We start from the raw sequence: 26,383 nt of genomic DNA, 5'->3' as shown, positions 1-26,383 counted from the left end.
CTGTCCTGTCTGGTGATGTTGGTGCTGTCCTGTCTGGTGATGTTGGCGCTGTCCTGTCCGGTGATGTTGGCGCTGTCCTGTCCGGTGATGTTGGCGCTGTCCTGTCCGGTGATGTTGGCGCTGTGCTGTCCGGTGATGTTTGCGCTGTCCTGTCCGGTGATGTTGGCGCTGTCCTGTCCGGTGATGTTGGCGCTGTCCTGTCTGGTGATGTTGGCGCTGTCCTGTCTGGTGATGTTGGCGCTGTCCTGTCTGGTGATGTTGGCGCTGTCCTGTCTGGTGATGTTGGCGCTGTCCTGTCTGGGGATGTTGGCGCTGTCCTGTCTGGTGATGTTGGCGCTGTCCGGTGATGTTGGCGCTGTCCTGTCTGGTGATGTTGGCGCTGTCCTGTCCGGTGATGTTGGCGCTGTCCTGTCCGGTGATGTTGGCGCTGTCCTGTCCGGTGATGTTGGCGCTGTCCTGTCCGGTGATGTTGGCGCTGTCCTGTCTGGTGATGTTGGCGCTGTCCTGTCCGGTGATGTTGGCGCTGTCCTGTCTGGTGATGTTGGCGCTGTCCTGTCTGGTGATGTTGGCGCTGTCCTGTCTGGGGATGTTGGCGCTGTCCTGTCTGGGGATGTTGGCGCTGTCCTGTCCGGTGATGTTGGCGCTGTCCTGTCCGGTGATGTTGGCGCTGTCCTGTCCGGTGATGTTGGCGCTGTCCTGTCCGGTGATGTTGGCGCTGTCCTGTCCGGTGATGTTGGCGCTGTCCTGTCCGGTGATGTTGGCGCTGTCCTGTCTGGTGATGTTGGCGCTGTCTGGTGATGTTGGCGCTGTCCTGTCTGGTGATGTTGGCGCTGTCCTGTCTGGTGATGTTGGCGCTGTCCTGTCTGGTGATGTTGGCGCTGTCCTGTCTGGTGATGTTGGCGCTGTCCTGTCTGGTGATGTTGGCGCTGTCCTGTCCGGTGATGTTGGCGCTGTCCTGTCTGGGGATGTTGGCGCTGTCCTGTCTGGGGATGTTGGCGCTGTCCTGTCTGGGGATGTTGGCGCTGTCTGGTGATGTTGGCGCTGTCCTGTCTGGTGATGTTGGCGCTGTCCTGTCTGGTGATGTTGGCGCTGTCCTGTCTGGGGATGTTGGCGCTGTCCTGTCTGGTGATGTTGGCGCTGTCCTGTCTGGGGATGTTGGCGCTGTCCTGTCTGGTGATGTTGGCGCTGTCCTGTCTGGTGATGTTGGCGCTGTCCTGTCTGGGGATGTTGGCGCTGTCCTGTCTGGGGATGTTGTGTGATGTTGGCGCTGTCCTGTCCGGTGATGTTGGCGCTGTCCTGTCTGGTGATGTTGGCGCTGTCTGGTGATGTTGGCGCTGTCCTGTCTGGTGATGTTGGCGCTGTCCTGTCTGGTGATGTTGGCGCTGTCCTGTCTGGGGATGTTGGCGCTGTCCTGTCTGGTGATGTTGGCGCTGTCCTGTCTGGTGATGTTGGCGCTGTCCTGTCCGGTGATGTTGGCGCTGTCCTGTCTGGTGATGTTGGCGCTGTCCTGTCTGGGGATGTTGTGTGATGTTGACGCTGTCCTGTCTGGTGATGTTGGCGCTGTCCTGTCTGGTGATGTTGGCGCTGTCCTGTCTGGTGATGTTGGCGCTGTCCTGTCTGGTGATGTTGGCGCTGTCCTGTCTGGTGATGTTGGCGCTGTCCTGTCTGGTGATGTTGGCGCTGTCCTGTCTGATGTTGGCGCTGTCCTGTCTGGTGATGTTGGCGCTGTCCTGTCTGGTGATGTTGGCGCTGTCCTGTCTGGTGATGTTGGCGCTGTCCTGTCTGGTGATGTTGGCGCTGTCCTGTCCGGTGATGTTGGCGCTGTCCTGTCCGGTGATGTTGGCGCTGTCCTGTCCGGTGATGTTGGCGCTGTCCTGTCCGGTGATGTTGGCGCTGTCCTGTCCGGTGATGTTGGCGCTGTCCTGTCCGGTGATGTTGGCGCTGTCCTGTCCGGTGATGTTGGCGCTGTCCTGTCCGGTGATGTTGGCGCTGTCCTGTCTGGTGATGTTGGCGCTGTCCTGTCTGGTGATGTTGGCGCTGTCCTGTCTGGTGATGTTGGCGCTGTCCTGTCTGGTGATGTTGGCGCTGTCCTGTCTGGTGATGTTGGCGCTGTCCTGTCTGGTGATGTTGGCGCTGTCCTGTCTGGTGATGTTGGCGCTGTCCTGTCCGGTGATGTTGGCGCTGTCCTGTCCGGTGATGTTGGCGTTGTCCTGTCTGGTGATGTTGGCGTTGTCCTGTCTGGGGATGTTGGCGCTGTCCTGTCTGGGGATGTTGGCGCTGTCCTGTCTGGTGATGTTGGCGCTGTCTTGTCTGGGGATGTTGTGTGATGTTGGCGCTGTCCTGTCCGGTGATGTTGGCGCTGTCCTGTCTGGTGATGTTGGCGCTGTCCTGTCTGGGGATGTTGTGTGATGTTGGCGCTGTCCTGTCTGGTGATGTTGGTGCTGTCCTGTCTGGTGATGTTGGCGCTGTCCTGTCCGGTGATGTTGGCGCTGTCCTGTCCGGTGATGTTGGCGCTGTCCTGTCCGGTGATGTTGGCGCTGTGCTGTCCGGTGATGTTTGCGCTGTCCTGTCCGGTGATGTTGGCGCTGTCCTGTCCGGTGATGTTGGCGCTGTCCTGTCTGGTGATGTTGGCGCTGTCCTGTCTGGTGATGTTGGCGCTGTCCTGTCTGGTGATGTTGGCGCTGTCCTGTCTGGTGATGTTGGCGCTGTCCTGTCTGGTGATGTTGGCGCTGTCCTGTCTGGGGATGTTGGCGCTGTCCTGTCTGGTGATGTTGGCGCTGTCCTGTCCGGTGATGTTGGCGCTGTCCTGTCTGGTGATGTTGGCGCTGTCCTGTCCGGTGATGTTGGCGCTGTCCTGTCCGGTGATGTTGGCGCTGTCCTGTCCGGTGATGTTGGCGCTGTCCTGTCCGGTGATGTTGGCGCTGTCCTGTCTGGTGATGTTGGCGCTGTCCTGTCCGGTGATGTTGGCGCTGTCCTGTCTGGTGATGTTGGCGCTGTCCTGTCTGGTGATGTTGGCGCTGTCCTGTCTGGGGATGTTGGCGCTGTCCTGTCTGGGGATGTTGGCGCTGTCCTGTCCGGTGATGTTGGCGCTGTCCTGTCCGGTGATGTTGGCGCTGTCCTGTCCGGTGATGTTGGCGCTGTCCTGTCCGGTGATGTTGGCGCTGTCCTGTCCGGTGATGTTGGCGCTGTCCTGTCCGGTGATGTTGGCGCTGTCCTGTCTGGTGATGTTGGCGCTGTCTGGTGATGTTGGCGCTGTCTGGTGATGTTGGCGCTGTCCTGTCTGGTGATGTTGGCGCTGTCCTGTCTGGTGATGTTGGCGCTGTCCTGTCTGGTGATGTTGGCGCTGTCCTGTCTGGTGATGTTGGCGCTGTCCTGTCCGGTGATGTTGGCGCTGTCCTGTCTGGGGATGTTGGCGCTGTCCTGTCTGGGGATGTTGGCGCTGTCCTGTCTGGGGATGTTGGCGCTGTCTGGTGATGTTGGCGCTGTCCTGTCTGGTGATGTTGGCGCTGTCCTGTCTGGTGATGTTGGCGCTGTCCTGTCTGGGGATGTTGGCGCTGTCCTGTCTGGTGATGTTGGCGCTGTCCTGTCTGGGGATGTTGGCGCTGTCCTGTCTGGTGATGTTGGCGCTGTCCTGTCTGGTGATGTTGGCGCTGTCCTGTCTGGGGATGTTGGCGCTGTCCTGTCTGGGGATGTTGTGTGATGTTGGCGCTGTCCTGTCCGGTGATGTTGGCGCTGTCCTGTCTGGTGATGTTGGCGCTGTCTGGTGATGTTGGCGCTGTCCTGTCTGGTGATGTTGGCGCTGTCCTGTCTGGTGATGTTGGCGCTGTCCTGTCTGGGGATGTTGGCGCTGTCCTGTCTGGTGATGTTGGCGCTGTCCTGTCTGGTGATGTTGGCGCTGTCCTGTCTGGTGATGTTGGCGCTGTCCTGTCCGGTGATGTTGGCGCTGTCCTGTCTGGTGATGTTGGCGCTGTCCTGTCTGGGGATGTTGTGTGATGTTGACGCTGTCCTGTCTGGTGATGTTGGCGCTGTCCTGTCTGGTGATGTTGGCGCTGTCCTGTCTGGTGATGTTGGCGCTGTCCTGTCCGGTGATGTTGGCGCTGTCCTGTCTGGTGATGTTGGCGCTGTCCTGTCTGGTGATGTTGGCGCTGTCCTGTCTGGTGATGTTGGCGCTGTCCTGTCTGGTGATGTTGGCGCTGTCCTGTCTGGTGATGTTGGCGCTGTCCTGTCTGGTGATGTTGGCGCTGTCCTGTCTGGTGATGTTGGCGCTGTCCTGTCCGGTGATGTTGGCGCTGTCCTGTCCGGTGATGTTGGCGCTGTCCTGTCCGGTGATGTTGGCGCTGTCCTGTCCGGTGATGTTGGCGCTGTCCTGTCCGGTGATGTTGGCGCTGTCCTGTCTGGTGATGTTGGCGCTGTCCTGTCTGGTGATGTTGGCGCTGTCCTGTCTGGTGATGTTGGCGCTGTCCTGTCTGGTGATGTTGGCGCTGTCCTGTCTGGTGATGTTGGCGCTGTCCTGTCTGGTGATGTTGGCGCTGTCCTGTCTGGTGATGTTGGCGCTGTCCTGTCTGGTGATGTTGGCGCTGTCCTGTCCGGTGATGTTGGCGCTGTCCTGTCCGGTGATGTTGGCGCTGTCCTGTCCGGTGATGTTGGCGCTGTCCTGTCCGGTGATGTTGGCGCTGTCCTGTCCGGTGATGTTGGCGCTGTCCTGTCCGGTGATGTTGGCGCTGTCCTGTCTGGTGATGTTGGCGCTGTCTTGTCCGGTGATGTTGGCGCTGTCCTGTCCGGTGATGTTGGCGCTATGTTGCGCCCGTCTATTCCAGTAGACCACTGTGCGACCACAGACTCCTTTCCTGTGTGTCATGTGTCTAGGGGTTGTAAGGAGTTTTTTCGGTTCTGTGCTTCTCCTGCAGGCGTCGCCTCGTGTCAGACCCCCCCGGTGGTTTATGGAGTTGTGGACCTGTATGGAATGGCGGTGAAAGTGACGATAGTTCATAACCACAACCACGCTGACCGACTGCGGAGAAATAATGCGATTTTAAGGGCCAGATCCCCGGATGCCGGACGCCAGAATTCACAAACCCCCGACCCCGGGCAGCTTCTTTTTCATACAAACTGTGGTCAGAAGGCTTCAATCATCAATGGCGGACGCACTGCTCTCCGTCCACAGTATGTACATGCGCACGTTTTCGTACTGGCCCCTCCCATCACAGCAGTATTTCCATGGTGACATTGTTTTCCTTATCCCTCCAGTGCCACCGATGATTTCAACCATGGCGTGGTTCTCAGCAACCGGCCCCTTCATAATAACGAGGTTTTCCAGGTGCGGATAGACAAAATGGTGGATAAGTGGGCGGGGTCTATTGAGATTGGTGTCACCACCCATAATCCAGCTTATTTACAGCTGCCGTCCACCATGACCAATCTGCGCTCAGGTAAGTTGTGTGGCAGGACGTGGGCCAAGCAGGGGGCGCTCTTGTGCTGCTCTGACTTCTCTGCATCTCCTGCAGGAACCTGGATGATGACCGGCAATGGAGTCATGCACAACGGCACCACCATCCTGGACGAGTACGGGCATAACCTGGACCGGCTGAAGGTGCGCTGCGTGTGGCGGTGCCGGGGCTGTGCGGTGCAGGACCGGTGCTCATGGCCTCTTCTCCTTCCTTCAGGCAGGTGACACTGTGGGGGTGGTGCGCAGAGAAGATGGCACCCTCAACTTCTTTGTGAATGGCGTGGCTCAGGGTGTGGCCGCCTGGAATGTGCCGCCCAACGTTTTTGCTGTGGTGGATTTGTACGGTCAGGCTGCCCAGGCCACCATAGTTGATGAGGCTGGTAAGTGCCCCCTAAGGTGGTCTCCACCAGTGACTGGGGATGGTAGAAGGACTCCGCCTGTATTAACATCTCTCTTCTCCAAGACTCTGTTCCTCTGCCTGGAGAAGACGACGAGGCCCTGGCCCTGACACCCGGGACGCCGTGCACTCAGTTGTCGCTGTCAGACCTTCGCTTCCATCACCTACACGGCAGTAACGCGCTCATCACCAATGGTGGCCGCACCGCCCTGAGAAATAACTCGCGCAGTGAATTCAATGACGCCATCGTTATGTCTAACCGGTGAGTGGCTTTCTCCTCGGCGGCCATATTGCCCTGCCTTTTGTTTCCTACCATTCTCTTCCTCTGCCGCCAGGCCTCTGAGGGACGGCGAGCTGTTTGAGATTGTTATCCAGAAGATGGTGGATCGCTGGTCAGGCTCCATAGAAGCAGGTGAGGGCCCAAGTATGGCGGTCACTACTAGCTGCCCCCCCAATCCTCCCCATTTTGCGATCACTTATATATCTGCTTCTCAGGGGTCACAGCCATCCGTCCAGAGGACCTGGAGTTTCCCAACACGATGACTGACATTGACTATGACACATGGATGCTGAGGTAAGTCCTGTGGGTGCCCTTCAGGGGGGCAGGAGGTAAATATATTGCCCACCATGTCGTCTCTGGTTGGGAGGTGACACCTCTGCTCTTCTATATTCTCAGCGGCACAGCCATCATGCAGGACGGCAACACCTTAAGGAACAACTATGGCTGTGATCTGGATTCTCTGGGCGCAGGGTCAAGGATCGGCATGATGAAGACGGCCCGGGGGGACTTGCACTACTACATTAATGGGGAAGACCAAGGGGTGGCCTGTACCGGACTGCCGGCAGGGAGAGGTGAGCTCTGTAGGATGGGAAGATTGGGAGGTCTGGACAGGACTGCCGGGTGTTGGCGTCGCTGTGTGTGTGGAGGGGGGGGATATGCGGTGCGTTCTGTACATGACTGCCAATGTGGGCGGGGGGATGGGGGATATGCGGTGCGTTCTGTACATGACTGCCAATGTGGGCTGGGGGATGGGGGATATGCGGTGCGTTCTGTACAGGACTGCTGATGGGGGATGGGGGATATGCGGTGCGTTCTGTACATGACTGGCAATGTGGGCGGGGGGATGGGGGATATGCGGTGCGTTCTGTACAGGACTGCTGATGTGGGCGGGGGGATGGGGGATATGCGGTGCGTTCTGTACAGGACTGCCAATGTGGGCGGGGGGATGGGGGATATGCGGTGTGTTCTGTACAGGACTGCTGATGTGGGCGGGGAGATATGCGGTGTGTTCTGTACAGGACTACTGATGTGGGCGGGGGGATATGCGGTGCATTGTGTACAGGACTGCTGATGTGGGTGGGGGGATATGCGGTGCGTTGTGTACAGGACTGCCGATGTGGGTGGGGGGGGATATGCGGTGCGTTCTGTACAGGACTGCTGATGTGGGCGGGGGGATATGCGGTGCGTTCTGTACAGGACTGCTGATGTGGGCGGGGGATATGCGGTGAGTTGTGTACAGGACTGCTGATGTGGGCGGGGGGATATGCGGTGCGTTGTGTACAGGACTGCTGATGTGGGCGGGGGGATATGCGGTGCATTGTGTACAGGACTGCTGATGTGGGCGGGGGGATATGCGGTGCGTTCTGTACAGGACTGCTGATGTGGGCGGGGGGATATGCGGTGCGTTCTGTACATGACTGCCGATGTGGGCGGGGAGGATATGCGGTGCGTTCTGTACATGACTGCCGATGTGGGCGGGGGGATGGGGGATATGCGGTGCGTTCTGTACAGGACTGCTGATGTGGGCGGGGGGGGATATGCGGTGCGTTCTGTACAGGACTGCTAATGTGGGCGGGGGGATGTGCGTTGCGTACATGACTGCCAATGTGGACGGGGGATATGTGGTGCGTTCTGTACATGACTGCCGATGTTGCTTGGGGGGCGGGGGATATGCGGTGCGTTCTGTACATGACTGCCGATGTTGCGGGGGGGGGGGGGTAGGGGCGGGGGGATATGCAGTGCGTTGCGTACATGACTGCCGATGTGGGCGGGGGGGATATGCGATGCGTTCTGTACATGACTGCCGATGTTGCGGGGGGATATGCGATGCGTTCTGTACATGACTGCCGATGTGGGCGGGGGGGATATGCGATGCGTTCTGTACATGACTGCCGATGTTGCGGGGGGATGTGCGGTGCGTTCTGTACATGACTGCCGATGTTGCGGGGGGATATGCGGTGCATTCTGTACAGGACTGCCGATGTTGCTGGGGGGGCGGGGGACATGCGGTGCGTTGTGTTCAGGACTGCTGATGTTGCTGGGGGGGGCGGGGGATATGCGGTGCGTTCTGTTCAGGACTGCTGATGTGGGCGGGGGGATGTGCGGTGCGTTGCGTACATGACTGCCGATGTTGCGGGGGGGGGCGGGGGGATATGCGATGCGTTCTGTACATGACTGCCGATGTGGGCGGGGGGGATATGCGATGCGTTCTGTACATGACTGCCGATGTTGCGGGGGGATATGCGGTGCATTCTGTACAGGACTGCCGATGTTGCTGGGGGGGGCGGGGGACATGCGGTGCGTTGTGTTCAGGACTGCTGATGTTGCTGGGGGGGGCGGGGGATATGCGGTGCGTTCTGTTCAGGACTGCTGATGTGGGCGGGGGGATGTGCGGTGCGTTGCGTACATGACTGCCGATGTTGCGGGGGGGGGCGGGGGGATATGCGGTGCATTCTGTACAGGACTGCCGATGTTGCTGGGGGGGGCGGGGGGATGTGCGGTGCGTTGCGTAGCGTACATGATTGCCGATGTTGCGGGGGGATATGCGGTGCGTTCTGTACATGATTGCCGATGTTGCGGGGGGATATGCGGTGCATTCTGTACAGGACTGCCGATGTTGCGGGGGGATATGCGGTGCGTTCTGTACATGACTGCCGATGTTGCTGGGGGGGCGGGGGACATGCGGTTCATTGTGTTCAGGACTGCTGATGTTGCTGGGGGGGCGGGGGATATGCGGTGCATTCTGTTCAGGACTGCTGATGTGGGCGGGGGGATGTGCGTTGCGTACATGACTGCCGATGTTGCGGGGGGGGGGGGGGGCGGGGGGATATGCGGTGCGTTGCGTACATGATTGCCGATGTTGCGGGGGGATATGCGGTGCATTCTGTACATGACTGCCGATGTTGCTGGGGGGGGCGGGGGGATGTGCGTTGCGTTCTGTTCCGGACTGCTGATGTTGCTGGGGGGGGGCGGGGGATATGCGGTGCATTCTGTACATGACTGCCGATGTTGCGGGGGGATATGCGGTGCATTCTGTACAGGACTGCCGATGTTGCTGGGGGGGCGGGGGGATGTGCGTTGCGTTCTGTTCTGGACTGCTCACCCCCTCGGTCTCTCTCCATCCTCAGATATCTATGCGGTTATTGATCTGTACGGTCAGTGTGTCCAGGTGTCGCTGACTGGTGGGAGTGGCCTTATAGACAACAGTTTGTCAGCGAGTCATGTGACTGACAAATCCCTGCCCACCCCCTCTCCAGGTGAGTTGGTCTCCCCCTGTTGGTATATCCAATCCATGGCCTTCCTCTTCACCGCCCACCAGTGTTGGTGGCCGGCACTGTATGGAGAAGCCATGTTGACCGTCTGCGCCCCTCGCCGCCTCTGTTTTCAGCTCCCCCGCCTCTCCTCACCTCACTACCTTTCGTTTTCTTCCTGCTCCAGTTCCCAGTGTGTCTCACCGGTTCCACTCCATCTGTGGGAAGAACGTGTCGATGCTGTGTGATGGGACTCGAGCAGAGCGCACCGCGGGGTTTGGGGATGGCATTGTGTTCAGTAGTAGTGAACTCCTGGTCAATGAGGTCTTTGAGGTACGTAGCAGATGGGGTACTTGGATTTTAGGGGGGACACAATGGGGGGGTCCAGTCACTTGCTATAATCTGGATGACATGAGTGAGCGCCCGGGCAGATCTGCCGCCTCATCCTCCATCTTCTTCTCAGGTGAAAGTCGAGCGTCTGGACCCGCACTGGTCTGGATCCTGCCATATCGGCGTCACCTCCATCCCACCTCACGAGGCGCCCTTCCTGGGGGGCGGTCTGCCACCATCTGCTGTGGATCTTCGCTCGCGGGTCACTTGGCTGGTTTCTGGGTCTGAGGTTCTGAGGAACGGCCAGCGCCTGCGCGAGAATTACTGCAGTAGTCTGGATCGGATCCATGTAGGTCGAGTTCTGGAGTCTGACAGTAATACGTGTGGATGCAGAGTCCTGAGTCATAGAAGACTAGAACATGATCTAGACCCTAATATTATAATCTAGAATGAGAGCCCCTATAGAATATAGTCAACACATCTCTAGACTATGACTCTGTATCAGCCTCTATAGTGTTATGTTCTAGAGTATGACTCTGTAATGTAGTAATCTAGAACACATCCCCCTCTCTCAGCCTCTATAGTGTTATGTTCTAGAGTATGGCTCTGTAATGTAGTAATCTAGAACACAGCCCCCTCTCTCAGCCTCTATGGTGTTATGTTCTAGAGTATGGCTCTGTAATGTAGTAATCTAGAACACAGCCCCCTCTCTCAGCCTCTATAGTGTTATGTTCTAGAGTATGGCTCTGTAATGTAGTAATCTAGAACACAGCCCCCTCTCTCAGCCTCTATGGTGTTATGTTCTAGAGTATGACTCTGTAATGTAGTAATCTAGAACACAGCCCCCTCTCTCAGCCTCTATGGTGTTATGTTCTAGAGTATGACTCTGTAATGTAGTAATCTAGAACACAGCACCCTCTCTCAGCCTCTATAGTGTTATGTTCTAGAGTATGACTCTGTAATGTAGTAATCTAGAACACATCCCCTTCTCTCAGCCTCTATAGTGTTATGTTCTAGAGTATGACTCTGTAATGTAGTAATCTAGAACACAGTCCTCTCTCTCAGCCTCTATAGTGTTATGTTCTAGAGTATGACTCTGTATTGTAGTAATCTAGAACACATCCCCCTCTCTCAGCCTCTATAGTGTTATGTTCTAGAGTATGACTGTGTATTGTAGTAATCTAGAACACATCCCCCTCTCTCAGCCTCTATAGTGTTATGTTCTAGAGTATGACTGTGTATTGTAGTAATCTAGAACACATCCCCCTCTCTCAGCCTCTATAGTGTTATGTTCTAGAGTATGACTCTGTAATGTAGTAATCTAGAACACATCCCCCTCTCTCAGCCTCTATAGTGTTATGTTCTACAGTATGACTGTGTATTGTAGTAATCTAGAACACATCCCCCTCTCTCAGCCTCTATAGTGTTATGTTCTAGAGTATGACTCTGTAATGTAGTAATCTAGAACACATCCCCCTCTCTCAGCCTCTATAGTGTTATGTTCTACAGTATGACTGTGTATTGTAGTAATCTAGAACACATCCCCCTCTCTCAGCCTCTATAGTGTTATGTTCTAGAGTATGACTCTGTATTGTAGTAATCTAGAACACATCCCCCTCTCTCAGCCTCTATAGTCTTATGTTCTAGAGTATGACTCTGTAATGTAGCAATCTAGAACACATCCCCCTCTCTCAGCCTCTATAGTGTTATGTTCTAGAGTATGACTCTGTAATGTAGCAATCTAGAACACATCCCCCTCTCTCAGCCTCTATAGTCTTATGTTCTAGAGTATGACTCTGTAATGTAGTAATCTAGAACACAGTCCTCTCTCTCAGCCTCTATAGTGTTATGTTCTAGAGTATGACTCTGTAATGTAGTAATCTAGAACACAGTCCTCTCTCTCAGCCTCTATAGTGTTATGTTCTAGAGTATGACTCTGTAATGTAGTAATCTAGAACACATCCCCCTCTCTCAGCCTCTATAGTGTTATGTTCTAGAGTATGACTCTGTAATGTAGCAATCTAGAACACAGCCCCTCTCAGCCTCTATAGTGTTATGTTCTAGAGTATGACTGTATTGTAGTAATCTAGAACACATCCCCCTCTCTCAGCCTCTATAGTGTTATGTTCTAGAGTATGACTGTATTGTAGTAATCTAGAACACATCCCCCTCTCTCAGCCTCTATAGTGTTATGTTCTAGAGTATGACTGTATTGTAGTAATCTAGAACACAGCCCCTCCCCCCTTAGTCTGTGTAATGTACCGTGGTAGAAAATGATTCCTCGCTGTAATATATTGATCTATTATACAGAACTGTCCTCTAATCTAGAATACGTCCCCCTGTCTTTCTACACATCTCCTTCAGGTCGGCTGCAGACTTGGGCTCCGTCGTGATAGTGATGACACGTTGCACATTTTGATAAATGGAGAGGACATGGGAGCAGCAGCCAACGGAATCCCGAAGGTAAGAGACTATGTGTGGTAGAGGCAGTCAGTGGATCCCTAAGGTGAGAGACTATGTGTGGTAGAGGCAGTCAGTGGATCCCTAAGGTAAGAGACTATGTGAGGTAGAGGCAGTCAGTGGATCCCTAAGGTGAGAGACTATGTGAGGTAGAGGCAGTCAGTGGATCCCTAAGGTGAGAGACTATGTGTGGTAGAGGCAGTCAGTGGATCCCTAAGGTGAGAGACTATGTGAGGTAGAGGCAGTCAGTGGATCCCTAAGGTAAGAGACTATGTGTGGTAGAGGCAGTCAGTGGATCCCTAAGGTGAGAGACTATGTGTGGTAGAGGCAGTCAGTGGATCCCTAAGGTGAGAGACTATGTGTGGTAGAGGCAGTCAGTGGATCCCTAAGGTAAGAGACTATGTGAGGTAGAGGCAGTCAGTGGATCCCTAAGGTGAGAGACTATGTGAGGTAGAGGCAGTCAGTGGATCCCTAAGGTAAGAGACTATGTGTGGTAGAGGCAGTCAGTGGATCCCTAAGGTGAGAGACTATGTGAGGTAGAGGCAGTCAGTGGATCCCTAAGGTAAGAGACTATGTGTGGTAGAGGCAGTCAGTGGATCCCTAAGGTGAGAGACTATGTGTGGTAGAGGCAGTCAGTGGATCCCTAAGGTGAGAGACTATGTGTGGTAGAGGCAGTCAGTGGATCCCTAAGGTGAGAGACTATGTGAGGTAGAGGCAGTCAGTGGATCCCTAAGGTGAGAGACTATGTGAGGTAGAGGCAGTCAGTGGATCCCTAAGGTGAGAGACTATGTGAGGTAGAGGCAGTCAGTGGATCCCTAAGGTAAGAGACTATGTGTGGTAGAGGCAGTCAGTGGATCCCTAAGGTAAGAGACTATGTGAGGTAGAGGCAGTCAGTGGATCCCTAAGGTGAGAGACTATGTGAGGTAGAGGCAGTCAGTGGATCCCTAAGGTAAGGGACTATGTGAGGTAGAGGCAGTCAGTGGATCCCTAAGGTGAGAGACTATGTAAGGTCAGAGGCAGTCAGTGGATCCCTAAGGTAAGAGACTATGTGAGGTAGAGGCAGTCAGTGGATCCCTAAGGTAAGAGACTATGTGTGGTAGAGGCAGTCAGTGGATCCCTAAGGTGAGAGACTATGTAAGGTCAGAGGCAGTCAGTGGATCCCTAAGGTAAGAGACTATGTGAGGTAGAGGTAGTCAGTGGATCCCTAAGGTAAGGGACTATGTGTGGTAGAGGCAGTCAGTGGATCCCTAAGGTGAGAGACTATGTGAGGTAGAGGCAGTCAGTGGATCCCTAAGGTAAGGGACTATGTGTGGTAGAGGCAGTCAGTGGATCCCTAAGGTAAGGGACTATGTGTGGTAGAGGCAGTCAGTGGATCCCTAAGGTAAGGGACTATGTGTGGTAGAGGCAGTCAGTGGATCCCTAAGGTAAGAGACTATGTGTGGTAGAGGCAGTCAGTAGATCCCTAAGGTGAGAGACTATGTGAGGTAGAGGCAGTCAGTGGATCCCTAAGGTGAGAGACTATGTGAGGTAGAGGCAGTCAGTAGATCCCTAAGTTGAGAGACTATGTGAGGTAGAGGCAGTCAGTGGATCCCTAAGGTGAGAGACTATGTGAGGTAGAGGCAGTCAGTGGATCCCTAAGGTAAGAGACTATGTGTGGTAGAGGCAGTCAGTGGATCCCTAAGGTGAGAGACTATGTGTGGTAGAGGCAGTCAGTGGATCCCTAAGGTAAGAGACTATGTGTGGTAGAGGCAGTCAGTGGATCCCTAAGGTGAGAGACTATGTGAGGTAGAGGCAGTCAGTGGATCCCTAAGGTAAGAGACTATGTGAGGTAGAGGCAGTCAGTGGATCCCTAAGGTGAGAGACTATGTGAGGTAGAGGCAGTCAGTGGATCCCTAAGGTAAGAGACTATGTGTGGTAGAGGCAGTCAGTGGATCCCTAAGGTGAGAGACTATGTAAGGTCAGAGGCAGTCAGTGGATCCCTAAGGTAAGAGACTATGTGAGGTAGAGGCAGTCAGTGGATCCCTAAGGTAAGAGACTATGTGTGGTAGAGGCAGTCAGTGGATCCCTAAGGTGAGAGACTATGTAAGGTCAGAGGCAGTCAGTGGATCCCTAAGGTAAGAGACTATGTGAGGTAGAGGCAGTCAGTGGATCCCTAAGGTGAGAGACTATGTGAGGTAGAGGCAGTCAGTGGATCCCTAAGGTAAGAGACTATGTGTGGTAGAGGCAGTCAGTGGATCCCTAAGGTGAGAGACTATGTGTGGTAGAGGCAGTCAGTGGATCCCTAAGGTAAGAGACTATGTGTGGTAGAGGCAGTCAGTGGATCCCTAAGGTGAGAGACTATGTGAGGTAGAGGCAGTCAGTGGATCCCTAAGGTAAGAGACTATGTGAGGTAGAGGCAGTCAGTGGATCCCTAAGGTGAGAGACTATGTGAGGTAGAGGCAGTCAGTGGATCCCTAAGGTAAGAGACTATGTGTGGTAGAGGCAGTCAGTGGATCCCTAAGGTGAGAGACTATGTAAGGTCAGAGGCAGTCAGTGGATCCCTAAGGTAAGAGACTATGTGAGGTAGAGGCAGTCAGTCTCTCACCTTAGGGATCCACTATGTGAGGTAGAGGCAGTCAGTGGATCCCTAAGGTGAGAGACTATGTGAGGTAGAGGCAGTCAGTGGATCCCTAAGGTGAGAGACTATGTGAGGTAGAGGCAGTCAGTGGATCCCTAAGGTGAGAGACTATGTGAGGTAGAGGCAGTCAGTGGATCCCTAAGGTAAGAGACTATGTGTGGTAGAGGCAGTCAGTGGATCCCTAAGGTGAGAGACTATGTGTGGTAGAGGCAGTCAGTGGATCCCTAAGGTAAGAGACTATGTGTGGTAGAGGCAGTCAGTGGATCCCTAAGGTGAGAGACTATGTGTGGTAGAGGCAGTCAGTGGATCCCTAAGGTAAGAGACTATGTGAGGTAGAGGCAGTCAGTGGATCCCTAAGGTGAGAGACTGTGAGGTAGAGGCAGACAGTGGATCCCTAAGGTAAGAGACTATGTGAGGTAGAGGCAGTCAGTCTCTCACCTTAGGGATCCACTATGTGAGGTAGAGGCAGTCAGTGGATCCCTAAGGTGAGAGACTATGTGAGGTAGAGGCAGTCAGTGGATCCCTAAGGTAAGGGACTATGTGTGGTAGAGGCAGTCAGTGGATCCCTAAGGTAAGAGACTATGTGAGGTAGAGGCAGTCAGTGGATCCCTAAGGTAAGAGACTATGTGTGGTAGAGGCAGTCAGTGGATCCCTAAGGTAAGGGACTATGTGTGGTAGAGGCAGTCAGTGGATCCCTAAGGTGAGAGACTATGTGAGGTAGAGGCAGTCAGTGGATCCCTAAGGTAAGAGACTATGTGAGGTAGAGGCAGTCAATGGATCCCTAAGATAAGAGACTATGTGTGGTATAGGCAGTCAGTGGATCCCTAAGGTAAGGGACTATGTGTGGTAGAGGCAGTCAGTGGATCCCTAAGGTGAGAGACTATGTGAGGTAGAGGCAGTCAGTGGATCCCTAAGGTAAGGGACTATGTGTGGTAGAGGCAGTCAGTGGATCCCTAAGGTAAGAGACTATGTGAGGTAGAGGCAGTCAGTGGATCCCTAAGGTAAGGGACTATGTGAGGTAGAGGCAGTCAGTGGATCCCTAAGGTGAGAGACTATGTAAGGTCAGAGGCAGTCAGTGGATCCCTAAGGTAAGAGACTATGTGAGGTAGAGGCAGTCAGTGGATCCCTAAGGTAAGAGACTATGTGTGGTAGAGGCAGTCAGTGGATCCCTAAGGTAAGAGACTATGTGAGGTAGAGGCAGTCAGTGGATCCCTAAGGTAAGGGACTATGTGAGGTAGAGGCAGTCAGTGGATCCCTAAGGTAAGGGACTATGTGAGGTAGAGGCAGTCAGTGGATCCCTAAGGTAAGAGACTATGTGAGGTAGAGGCAGTCAGTGGATCCCTAAGGTAAGAGACTATGTGAGGTAGAGGCAGTCAATGGATCCCTAAGATAAGAGACTATGTGTGGTAGAGGCAGTCAGTGGATCCCTAAGGTAAGGGACTATGTGAGGTAGAGGCAGTCAGTGGATCCCTAAGATAAGAGACTATGTGTGGTAGAGGCAGTCAGTGGATCCCTAAGGTAAGGGACTATGTGTGGTAGAGGCAGTCAGTGGATCCCTAAGGTGAGAGACTATGTGAGGTAGAGGCAGTCAGTGGATCCCTAAGGTAAGGGACTATGTGAGGTAGAGGCAGTCAGTGGATCCCTAAGGTGAGAGACTATGTAAGGTAGAGGCAGTCAGTGGATCCCTAAGGTCAGAGACTATGTAAGGTCAGAGGCAGTCAGTGGATCCCGAAGGTCAGAGACTATGTGAGGTAGAGGCAGTCAGTGGATCCCTAAGGTAAGAGACTATGTGAGGTAGAGGCAGTCAGTGGATCCCTAAGGTAAGAGACTATGTGAGGTAGAGGCAGTCAATGGATCCCTAAGATAAGAGACTATGTGAGGTAGAGGCAGTCAGTGGATCCCTAAGGTAAGGGACTATGTGAGGTAGAGGCAGTCAGTGGATCCCTAAGGTGAGAGACTATGTAAGGTAGAGGCAGTCAGTGGATCCCTAAGGTCAGAGACTATGTAAGGTCAGAGGCAGTCAGTGGATCCCGAAGGTCAGAGACTATGTGAGGTAGAGGCAGTCAGTGGATCCCTAAGGTAAGGGACTATGTCAGGTAGAGGCAGTCAGTGGATCCCGAAGGTCAGAGACTGTGTAAGGTCAGAGGCCATGTAAGATGGAGGCAGCTGCTCGGTGTAATATGTTTAGGAGACCAGAACATACATGTCCAGCTTCAGATAGCAACGGCGGGGAGGCGGGGGATTTGAGGTGAGACGTTTTGATCCAGCTTTAGTTTAGCCTGGTCTTTAGTTTGGTCCAGATTAGGTCTGACAAGGAGCGAGATATTAACACTTGTCTAGGATGGCGAACTTCACACGTCTTTCTGTCCCCCCAGGGTGTGTACGCCATCCTGGACCTCCACGGCGCCATCACTACTCTGTCTGTTGTCAGCTCCTCAGTTCTAGAAGAATCTGACGCCACGAAGCCGCCATCTGTGAATTCTGAGAGCGAAGAGGAAGAAGATGTTGAGCAGAACGTGAGTGTCCCCGTCCTGCCCCACGTGGTCAGCCTGCCCCCTCATAGGCAAATTCTAGAGATCTTGGGTTCCTCTCGTTTCAGGGCGACCCTCTGCCGGCCCTCCAGCTGCACTCCTTACATTTTATGGGTAATCATGGAAAGAACATACAACTCTCACATGGAAACAGAACTGCGACACGCGTGGGCAGCTACAACCAGGGCATCGTGGTGCTGGCTCAGCCGTTACCGCGCCTCTTCTTATTCCAGGTACACAACTGCAAGTGGGTTCATTTTGGCCTGTGTCTCATGTAGGGTTCTCCTGGAGTGGTATAGACCTCTTCTTCATGTATAGTCCTATATGGCCAGGCCACCTGCTCCCTGTGTCTCATGTAGGGTCCTCCAGGAATGGTATAGACCTCTTCTTCATGTGTAGTCCTATATGGCCAGGCCACCTGCTCCCTGTGTCTCATGTAGGGTCCTCCAGGAATGGTATAGACCTCTTCTTCATGTGTAGTCCTGTATGGCCAGGCCACCTGCTCCCTATGTCTCATGTAGGGTCCTCCTGGAGTGGTATAGACCTCTTCTTCATGTATAGTCCTATATGGCCAGGCCACCTGCTCCCTGTGTCTCATGTAGGGTCCTCCAGGAATGGTATACACCTCTTCTTCATGTGTAGTCCTATATGGCCAGGCCACCTGCTCCCTGTGTCTCATGTAGGGTCCTCCAGGAATGGTATACACCTCTTCTTCATGTGTAGTCCTATATGGCCAGGCCACCTGCTCCCTGTGTCTCATGTAGGGTCCTCCAGGAATGGTATACACCTCTTCTTCATGTGTAGTCCTATATGGCCAGGCCACCTGCTCCCTGTGTCTCATGTAGGGTGCTCCAGGAGTGGTATAGACCTCTTCTTCATGTATAGTCCTATATGGCCAGGCCACCTGCTCCCTCTGTCTCATGTAGGGTCCTCCTGGAGTGGTATAGACCTCTTCTTCATGTGTAGTCCTATATGGCCAGGCCACCTGCTCCCTGTGTCTCATGTAGGGTCCTCCTGGAGTGGTATAGACCTCTTCTTCATGTGTAGTCCTATATGGCCAGGCCACCTGCTCCCTGTGTCTCATGTAGGGTCCTCCTGGAGTGGTATAGACCTCTTCTTCATGTGTAGTCCTATATGGCCAGGCCACCTGCTCCCTGTGTCTCATGTAGGGTCCTCCAGGAATGGTATAGACCTCTTCTTCATGTGTAGTCCTATATGGCCAGGCCACCTGCTCCCTGTGTCTCATGTAGGGTCCTCCTGGAGTGGTATAGACCTCTTCTTCATGTATAGTCCTATATGGCCAGGCCACCTGCTCCCTGTGTCTCATGTAGGGTTCTCCTGGAGTGGTATAGACCTCTTCTTCATGTGTAGTCCTATATGGCCAGGCCACCTGCTCCCTGTGTCTCATGTAGGGTCCTCCTGGAGTGGTATAGACCTCTTCTTCATGTGTAGTCCTATATGGCCAGGCCACCTGCTCCCTGTGTCTCATGTAGGGTCCTCCAGGAATGGTATAGACCTCTTCTTCATGTGTAGTCCTATATGGCCAGGCCACCTGCTCCCTGTGTCTCATGTAGGGTCCTCCTGGAGTGGTATAGACCTCTTCTTCATGTGTAGTCCTGTATGGCCAGGCCACCTGCTCCCTGTGTCTCATGTAGGGTTCTCCTGGAGTGGTATAGACCTCTTCTTCATGTATAGTCCTGTATGGCCAGGCCACCTGCTCCCTGTGTCTCATGTAGGGTCCTCCAGGAGTGATATAGACCTCTTCATGTGTAGTCCTATATGGCCAGGCCACCTGCTCCCTGTGTCTCATGTAGGGTTCTCCAGGAGTGGTATAGACCTCTTCTTCATGTATAGTCCTGTATGGCCAGGCCACCTGCTCCCTGTGTCTCATGTAGGGTCCTCCAGGAGTGATATAGACCTCTTCATGTGTAGTCCTATATGGCCAGGCCACCTGCTCCCTGTGTCTCATGTAGGGTCCTCCTGGAGTGGTATAGACCTCTTCTTCATGTGTAGTCCTATATGGCCAGGCCACCTGCTCCCTGTGTCTCATGTAGGGTGCTCCAGGAGTGGTATAGACCTCTTCTTCATGTATAGTCCTATATGGCCAGGCCACCTGCTCCCTCTGTCTCATGTAGGGTCCTCCTGGAGTGGTATAGACCTCTTCTTCATGTGTAGTCCTATATGGCCAGGCCACCTGCTCCCTGTGTCTCATGTAGGGTCCTCCTGGAGTGGTATAGACCTCTTCTTCATGTGTAGTCCTATATGGCCAGGCCACCTGCTCCCTGTGTCTCATGTAGGGTCCTCCTGGAGTGGTATAGACCTCTTCTTCATGTGTAGTCCTATATGGCCAGGCCACCTGCTCCCTGTGTCTCATGTAGGGTCCTCCAGGAATGGTATAGACCTCTTCTTCATGTGTAGTCCTATATGGCCAGGCCACCTGCTCCCTGTGTCTCATGTAGGGTCCTCCTGGAGTGGTATAGACCTCTTCTTCATGTGTAGTCCTGTATGGCCAGGCCACCTGCTCCCTGTGTCTCATGTAGGGTCCTCCAGGAGTGATATAGACCTCTTCATGTGTAGTCCTATATGGCCAGGCCACCTGCTCCCTGTGTCTCATGTAGGGTTCTCCAGGAGTGGTATAGACCTCTTCTTCATGTATAGTCCTGTATGGCCAGGCCACCTGCTCCCTGTGTCTCATGTAGGGTCCTCCAGGAGTGGTATAGACCTCTTCATGTGTAGTCCTATATGGCCAGGCCACCTGCTCCCTATGTCTCATGTAGGGTTCTCCAGGAGTGGTATAGACCTCTTCTTCATGTATAGTCCTATATGGCCAGGCCACCTGCTCCCTGTGTCTCATGTAGGGTTCTCCAGGAGTGGTATAGACCTCTTCTTCATGTGTAGTCCTATATGGCCAGGCCACCTGCTCCCTGTGTCTCATGTAGGGTCCTCCAGGAGTGGTATAGACCTCTTCTTCATGTGTAGTCCTATATGGCCAGGCCACCTGCTCCCTGTGTCTCATGTAGGGTCCTCCAGGAATGGTATAGACCTCTTCATGTGTAGTCCTATATGGCCAGGCCACCTGCTCCCTGTGTCTCATGTAGGGTCCTCCAGGAATGGTATAGACCTCTTCTTCATGTGTAGTCCTGTATGGCCAGGCCACCTGCTCCCTGTGTCTCATGTAGGGTCCTCCAGGAGTGATATAGACCTCTTCATGTGTAGTCCTATATGGCCAGGTCACCTGCTCCCTGTGTCTCATGTAGGGTTCTCCAGGAGTGGTATAGACCTCTTCTTCATGTATAGTCCTGTATGGCCAGGCCACCTGCTCCCTGTGTCTCATGTAGGGTGCTCCTGGAGTGGTATAGACCTCTTCTTCATGTGTAGTCCTACTAGCTGGTACCCGCGACTTGGTCTGCGGTGACTGTAGCAGTGGGTATATACAGGCGGGGGTAAGGTTTTCGTACTGTGTATAAGGTATAGGATATGAAATGTAACTTTGTATCTTGTTGTTGCTGTAATTCAGAGAATCCGTGAGACTTTTGTGTTGCAGTTACTTTGTATTAGAGCTGCTATATATACGGTGTTGGTATATACTGTACATAGTGACTTTGGGACAGAAGGATTTGAAGTTAACCCTTTCCCTCCGATGGCATTTTTTGATTTTCATTTTTCATTCTTGACTCCCCTCCTTCTAAACCCCATAACTTTTTTATTTCTCCGCTCCCAGAGCCATATGAGGTCTTAATGTTTTTTTGGGACAAATTTTTCTTCCTGATGCCGCCATTATTTATTCTATATAATGTACTGGGAAGCAGGGAAAAAATTCAGAATGGGGGGGATTTGAAGAAAAAGTGCATTTCTGCAACTTTCTTACGGGCTTTGGTTTTACGGCGTTCACTGTGCAACCAAAATGACATGTCCCCTGTATTCTGTGCTTCGTTACGATGCCGGGGATACCAAATTTATATGGTTTTATTTACATTTTGACCCCTTAAAAAAAATCCAAAACTGTGTTAAAACATTTTTTTTTTGAAAAGTCGTCATATTCCGACAGCCGTAACTTTTTTATACGTCCGTGTACGGGGATGTATAGGGCGACTTTTTTTGCGGGACTGGGTGTACTTTGTAGTTCTACCATTTTCGGGAAATGTTATTGCTTTGATCACTTTTTATTCAAATTTTTATCAGAATCAATATAGTGAAAAAACGGCGGTTTGGCACTTTTGACCATTTTTCCCGCTACGGCGTTTACCGAACAGGAAAAATATTTGTATGAGTTTGTAGAGCGGGCGATTTCGGATGCGGGGATACCTAACATGTATGTGTTTCACAGTTTTTAACTACTTTCATATGTGTTCTAGGGAAAGGGGGTGATTTGAATTTTTAATCCTTTTTATTTGTTTTTATATTTTTTTTACATTAACTTTTTTTTTTGCATTTATTAGACCGCCTAGGGGTATTGACATGGGTGGGCGGTGTCGCGGATTGTCAGAGCGGTGGGGGTCAGCAAACATGGCTGCTCCGGAGCGTTATAGAGCGCCTCCTGGAGTATCAGTAAGGGGAGGGGCAAAGTGGTAAAGTCTATGTATATGTGATTGTGTGGGGTTAGGGGCGAGGCTGGAGAGGGCAATAGGAATTTTGTGGCTTGCTATGGTCCAAAGTGTGTGAGATTGCAGAGATGGTGGTGTGAGTTTGGGTTTTGTGGGGGTCCTGGCACAAACGTATGTGCGCTATTGTGACGAAAAGTAGCCTATTGCGCAATCGAGTGTAGTGACTATGTTTGTGGAAAATTTCAGCCAAATCAGTCGAGCGGGTTTTGCGTGATTGAGGAACAAACATCCGAACACACAAACCCACAAACATCCAAACTCACAAACTTTCACATTTATAATATTAATAGGATATGGCCAGGCCACCTGCTCCCTGTGTCTCATGTAGGGTCCTCCAGGAATGGTATACACCTCTTCTTCATGTATAGTCCTGTATGGCCAGGCCACCTGCTCCCTATGTCTCATGTAGGGTCCTCCAGGAGTGGTATAGACCTCTTCTTCATGTGTAGTCCTGTATGGCCAGGCCACCTGCTCCCTGTGTCTCATGTAGGGTGCTCCAGGAGTGGTATAGACCTCTTCTTCATGTGTAGTCCTATATGGCCAGGCCACCTGCTCCCTGTGTCTCATGTAGGGTCCTCCAGGAATGGTATAGACCTCTTCTTCATGTGTAGTCCTATATGGCCAGGCCACCTGCTCCCTGTGTCTCATGTAGGGTCCTCCAGGAGTGGTATAGACCTCTTCTTCATCTGTAGTCCTATATGGCCAGGCCACCTGCTCCCTCTGTCTCATGTAGGGTCCTCCAGGAGTGGTATAGACCTCTTCTTCATGTGTAGTCCTGTATGGCCAGGCCACCTGCTCCCTGTGTCTCATGTAGGGTCCTCCAGGAGTGGTATAGACCTCTTCTTCATGTGTAGTCCTATATGGCCAGGCCACCTGCTCCCTCTGTCTCATGTAGGGTCCTCCTGGAGTGGTATAGACCTCTTCTTCATGTGTAGTCCTATATGGCCAGGCCACCTGCTCCCTGTGTCTCATGTAGGGTCCTCCAGGAGTGGTATAGACCTTTTCTTCATGTATAGTCCTATATGGCCAGGCCACCTGCTCCCTGTGTCTCATGTAGGGTCCTCCAGGAATGGTATAGACCTCTTCTTCATGTGTAGTCCTATATGGCCAGGCCACCTGCTCCCTGTGTCTCATGTAGGGTCCTCCAGGAATGGTATAGACCTCTTCTTCATGTGTAGTCCTATATGGCCAGGCCACCTGCTCCCTGTGTCTCATGTAGGGTCCTTCCAGGAATGGTATAGACCTCTTCTTCATGTGTAGTCCTATATGGCCAGGCCACCTGCTCCCTGTGTCTCATGTAGGGTCCTCCAGGAATGGTATAGACCTCTTCTTCATGTGTAGTCCTGTATGGCCAGGCCACCTGCTCCCTGTGTCTCATGTAGGGTCCTCCAGGAGTGGTATAGACCTCTTCTTCATGTATAGTCCTATATGGCCAGGCACCTGCTCCCTCTGTCTCATGTAGGGTCCTCCTGGAGTGGTATAGACCTCTTCTTCATGTGTAGTCCTATATGGCCAGGCCACCTGCTCCCTGTGTCTCATGTAGGGTCCTCCTGGAGTGGTATAGACCTCTTCTTCATGTATAGTCCTATATGGCCAGGCCACCTGCTCCCTGTGTCTCATGTAGGGTCCTCCAGGAGTGGTATAGACCTCTTCTTCATGTGTAGTCCTGTATGGCCAGGCCACCTGCTCCCTGTGTCTCATGTAGGGTCCTCCTGGAGTGGTATAGACCTCTTCTTCATGTGTAGTCCTATATGGCCAGGCCACCCGACTCCCTGTATAGGGTCCTCCAGGAGTGGTATAGACCTCTTCATGTATAGTCCTGTATGGCCAGGCCACCTGCTCCCTATGTCTCATGTAGGGTCCTCCAGGAGTGGTATAGACCTCTTCTTCATGTATAGTGCTATATGGCCAGGCCACCTGCTCCCTGTGTCTCATGTAGGGTCCTCCTGGAGTGGTATAGACCTCTTCTTCATGTGTAGTCCTATATGGTCAGGCCACCTGCTCCCTGTGTCTCATGTAGGGTCCTCCAGGAATGGTATAGACCTCTTCTTCATGTGTAGTCCTGTATGGCCAGGCCACCTGCTCCCTGTGTCTCATGTAGGGTCCTCCAGGAATGGTATAGACCTCTTCTTCATGTATAGTCCTGTATGGCCAGGCCACCTGCTCCCTGTGTCTCATGTAGGGTTCTCCAGGAGTGGTATAGACCTCTTCTTCATGTGTAGTCCTATATGGCCAGGCCACCTGCTCCCTATGTCTCATGTAGGGTCCTCCAGGAGTGGTATAGACCTCTTCTTCATGTGTAGTCCTGTATGGCCAGGCCACCCTGCTCCTGTGTCTCATGTAGGGTCCTCCAGGAGTGGTATAGACCTCTTCTTCATGTATAGTCCTGTATGGCCAGGCCACCTGCTCCTTATGTCTCATGTAGGGTTCTCCAGAATGGTATAGACCTCTTCTTCATGTGTAGTCCTATATGGCCAGGCCACCTGCTCCTTATGTCTCATGTAGGGTTTCTCCAGGAATGGTATAGACCTCTTCTTCATGTATAGTCCTGTATGGCAGGCCACCTGCTCCCTATGTCTCATGTAGGGTTCTCCAGGAATGGTATAGACCTCTTCTTCATGTATAGTCCTGTATGGCCAGGCCACCTGCTCCTTATGTCTCATGTAGGGTTCTCCAGGAATGGTATAGACCTCTTTTTCATGTGTAGTCCTATATGGCCAGGCCACCTGCTCCTTATGTCTCATGTAGGGTTCTCCAGGAATGGTATAGACCTCTTCTTCATGTATAGTCCTGTATGGCCAGGCCACCTGCTCCCTATGTCTCATGTAGGGTTCTCCAGGAATGGTATAGACCTCTTCTTCATGTATAGTCCTATATGGCCAGGCCACCTGCTCCCTATGTCTCATGTAGGGTCCTCCTGGAGTGTATAGACCTCTTCTTCATGTATAGTCCTGTATGGCCAGGCCACCTGCTCCCTGTGTCTCATGTAGGGTCCTCCTGGAGTGGTATAGACCTCTTCTTCATGTATAGTCCTGTATGGCCAGGCCACCTGCTCCCTGTGTCTCATGTAGGGTCCTCCTGAGTGGTATAGACCTCTTCTTCATGTATAGTCCTATATGGCCAGGCCACCTGACTCCTGTATAGGGTTCTCCAGGAATGGTATACACCTCTTCTTCATGTATAGTCCTGTATGGCCAGGTCACCTGCTCCCTATGTCTCATGTAGGGTCCTCCAGGAGTGGTATAGACCTCTTCATGTGTAGTCCTATATGGCCAGGCCACCTGCTCCCTGTGTCTCATGTAGGGTTCTCCAGGGAGTGGTATAGACCTCTTCTTCATGTGTAGTCCTATATGGTCAGGCCACTGGCTCCCTGTGTCTCATGTAGGGTCCTCCAGGAGTGGTATAGACCTCTTCTTCATGTATAGTCCTATATGGTCAGGCCACTGGCTCCCTGTGTCTCATGTAGGGTCCTCCAGGAGTGGTATAGACCTCTTCTTCATGTATAGTCCTATATGGTCAGGCCACTGGCTCCCTGTGTCTCATGTAGGGTTCTCCTTTATGGCCAGGCCACCTGCCGTGGGTGTCACGTTTGCTGCTGCACGTTTCTCCTCCTCTGATTCTGGGATTGTTGTTTTCCACCCACCCAGGTCCGCATAGACCAGCTCTCCCAGCACTGGACGTCCTCCTTTCCATCGGTGTTATTGGGGTTTCACCTGAGAGGATTAACTTCCCGGCCACAGCGGCCGCCATTAAGAGGAGCGCATGGATCTTCCAGCGCAGTGCAGCGCTCTACAATGGAGCCAAGGTATGTCCGCCTCTGATCTATAGGTGATCTATACATAACGTGTCCTCCATGCCTTGTCACATGACTGCTCCATCTCTCCTAGATCCGTGAAGGTTATGGACCTAACCTTGATTTGTGTCCTGAGGGAACGTGTGTGGGTCTCCTGCTGGATTCCTCGGGTGGTCTCCACTTATACATTAATGGCCTGGATCAGGGGGTCGGGGCACAAGACCTGCCCGAGCTGTGTTATGTTGTGGTTGACCTGTATGGACAGTGTGAACAGGTCAGTGCCGGCCATTACTGGAGGTGGATGCTGGGCCGCCATGGCCCGCCGCGAGTGACCCTATGGGCTTTCCTCTATAGGTTTCCATAGTGACAGGTGAGGTGCAGGGGGCGGAGTCCAACATTCATGAGGGTCATATCCCTGGAGAGAGGGAGAAGGCAGATATGGGTGGATGGTAAGTGCGGATCCCACCGTCTCTTACACTCTATATGTTCTCTCCTCTGTATGAAACACTCTATACGTTCTCTCCTCTATGTCTATGGTGTGCTCTGTATATGTTTCCCTCACTCCTCTCTCTCTCTCTCTCTCTCTCTCTCTCTCTCTCTCTCTCTCCCTCTTTCTCCTCTCTCTCTTCTCTCTCTCTCTCCTCTCTCTTCTCTCTCCTCTTCTCCCCTCTCTC

At 52.9% G+C, this 26,383-nt stretch overlaps 1 protein-coding gene across 1 annotated transcript in view; it reads left to right on the top strand.

The window, feature by feature from the left end:
* NEURL4 (neuralized E3 ubiquitin protein ligase 4) overlaps positions 1-26,158 on the top strand; it is a gene marked incomplete at its 3' end in the record, with an annotated part of 48,025 nt that extends 21,867 nt beyond the window's left edge. The window contains 19 exon segments of the mRNA XM_075261915.1: positions 4,908-5,163; positions 5,248-5,429; positions 5,505-5,590; positions 5,664-5,826; positions 5,910-6,105; positions 6,179-6,255; positions 6,339-6,417; positions 6,520-6,695; positions 9,252-9,380; positions 9,562-9,707; positions 9,838-10,053; positions 12,069-12,167; positions 17,157-17,297; positions 17,381-17,545; positions 25,564-25,597; positions 25,600-25,721; positions 25,804-25,983; positions 26,064-26,150; positions 26,152-26,158. Coding sequence (XP_075118016.1) covers positions 4,908-5,163; positions 5,248-5,429; positions 5,505-5,590; positions 5,664-5,826; positions 5,910-6,105; positions 6,179-6,255; positions 6,339-6,417; positions 6,520-6,695; positions 9,252-9,380; positions 9,562-9,707; positions 9,838-10,053; positions 12,069-12,167; positions 17,157-17,297; positions 17,381-17,545; positions 25,564-25,597; positions 25,600-25,721; positions 25,804-25,983; positions 26,064-26,150; positions 26,152-26,158 — 2,541 coding nt within the window.
* Between the last annotated feature and the right edge of the window lie 225 nt (positions 26,159-26,383).

This window comes from Leptodactylus fuscus, unplaced genomic scaffold (genome assembly GCF_031893055.1).
Source record: "Leptodactylus fuscus isolate aLepFus1 unplaced genomic scaffold, aLepFus1.hap2 HAP2_SCAFFOLD_612, whole genome shotgun sequence".
In the NCBI taxonomy this organism is placed as follows: domain Eukaryota; kingdom Metazoa; phylum Chordata; class Amphibia; order Anura; family Leptodactylidae; genus Leptodactylus; species Leptodactylus fuscus.
This window is presented reverse-complemented; position numbering and strand designations above follow the sequence as displayed.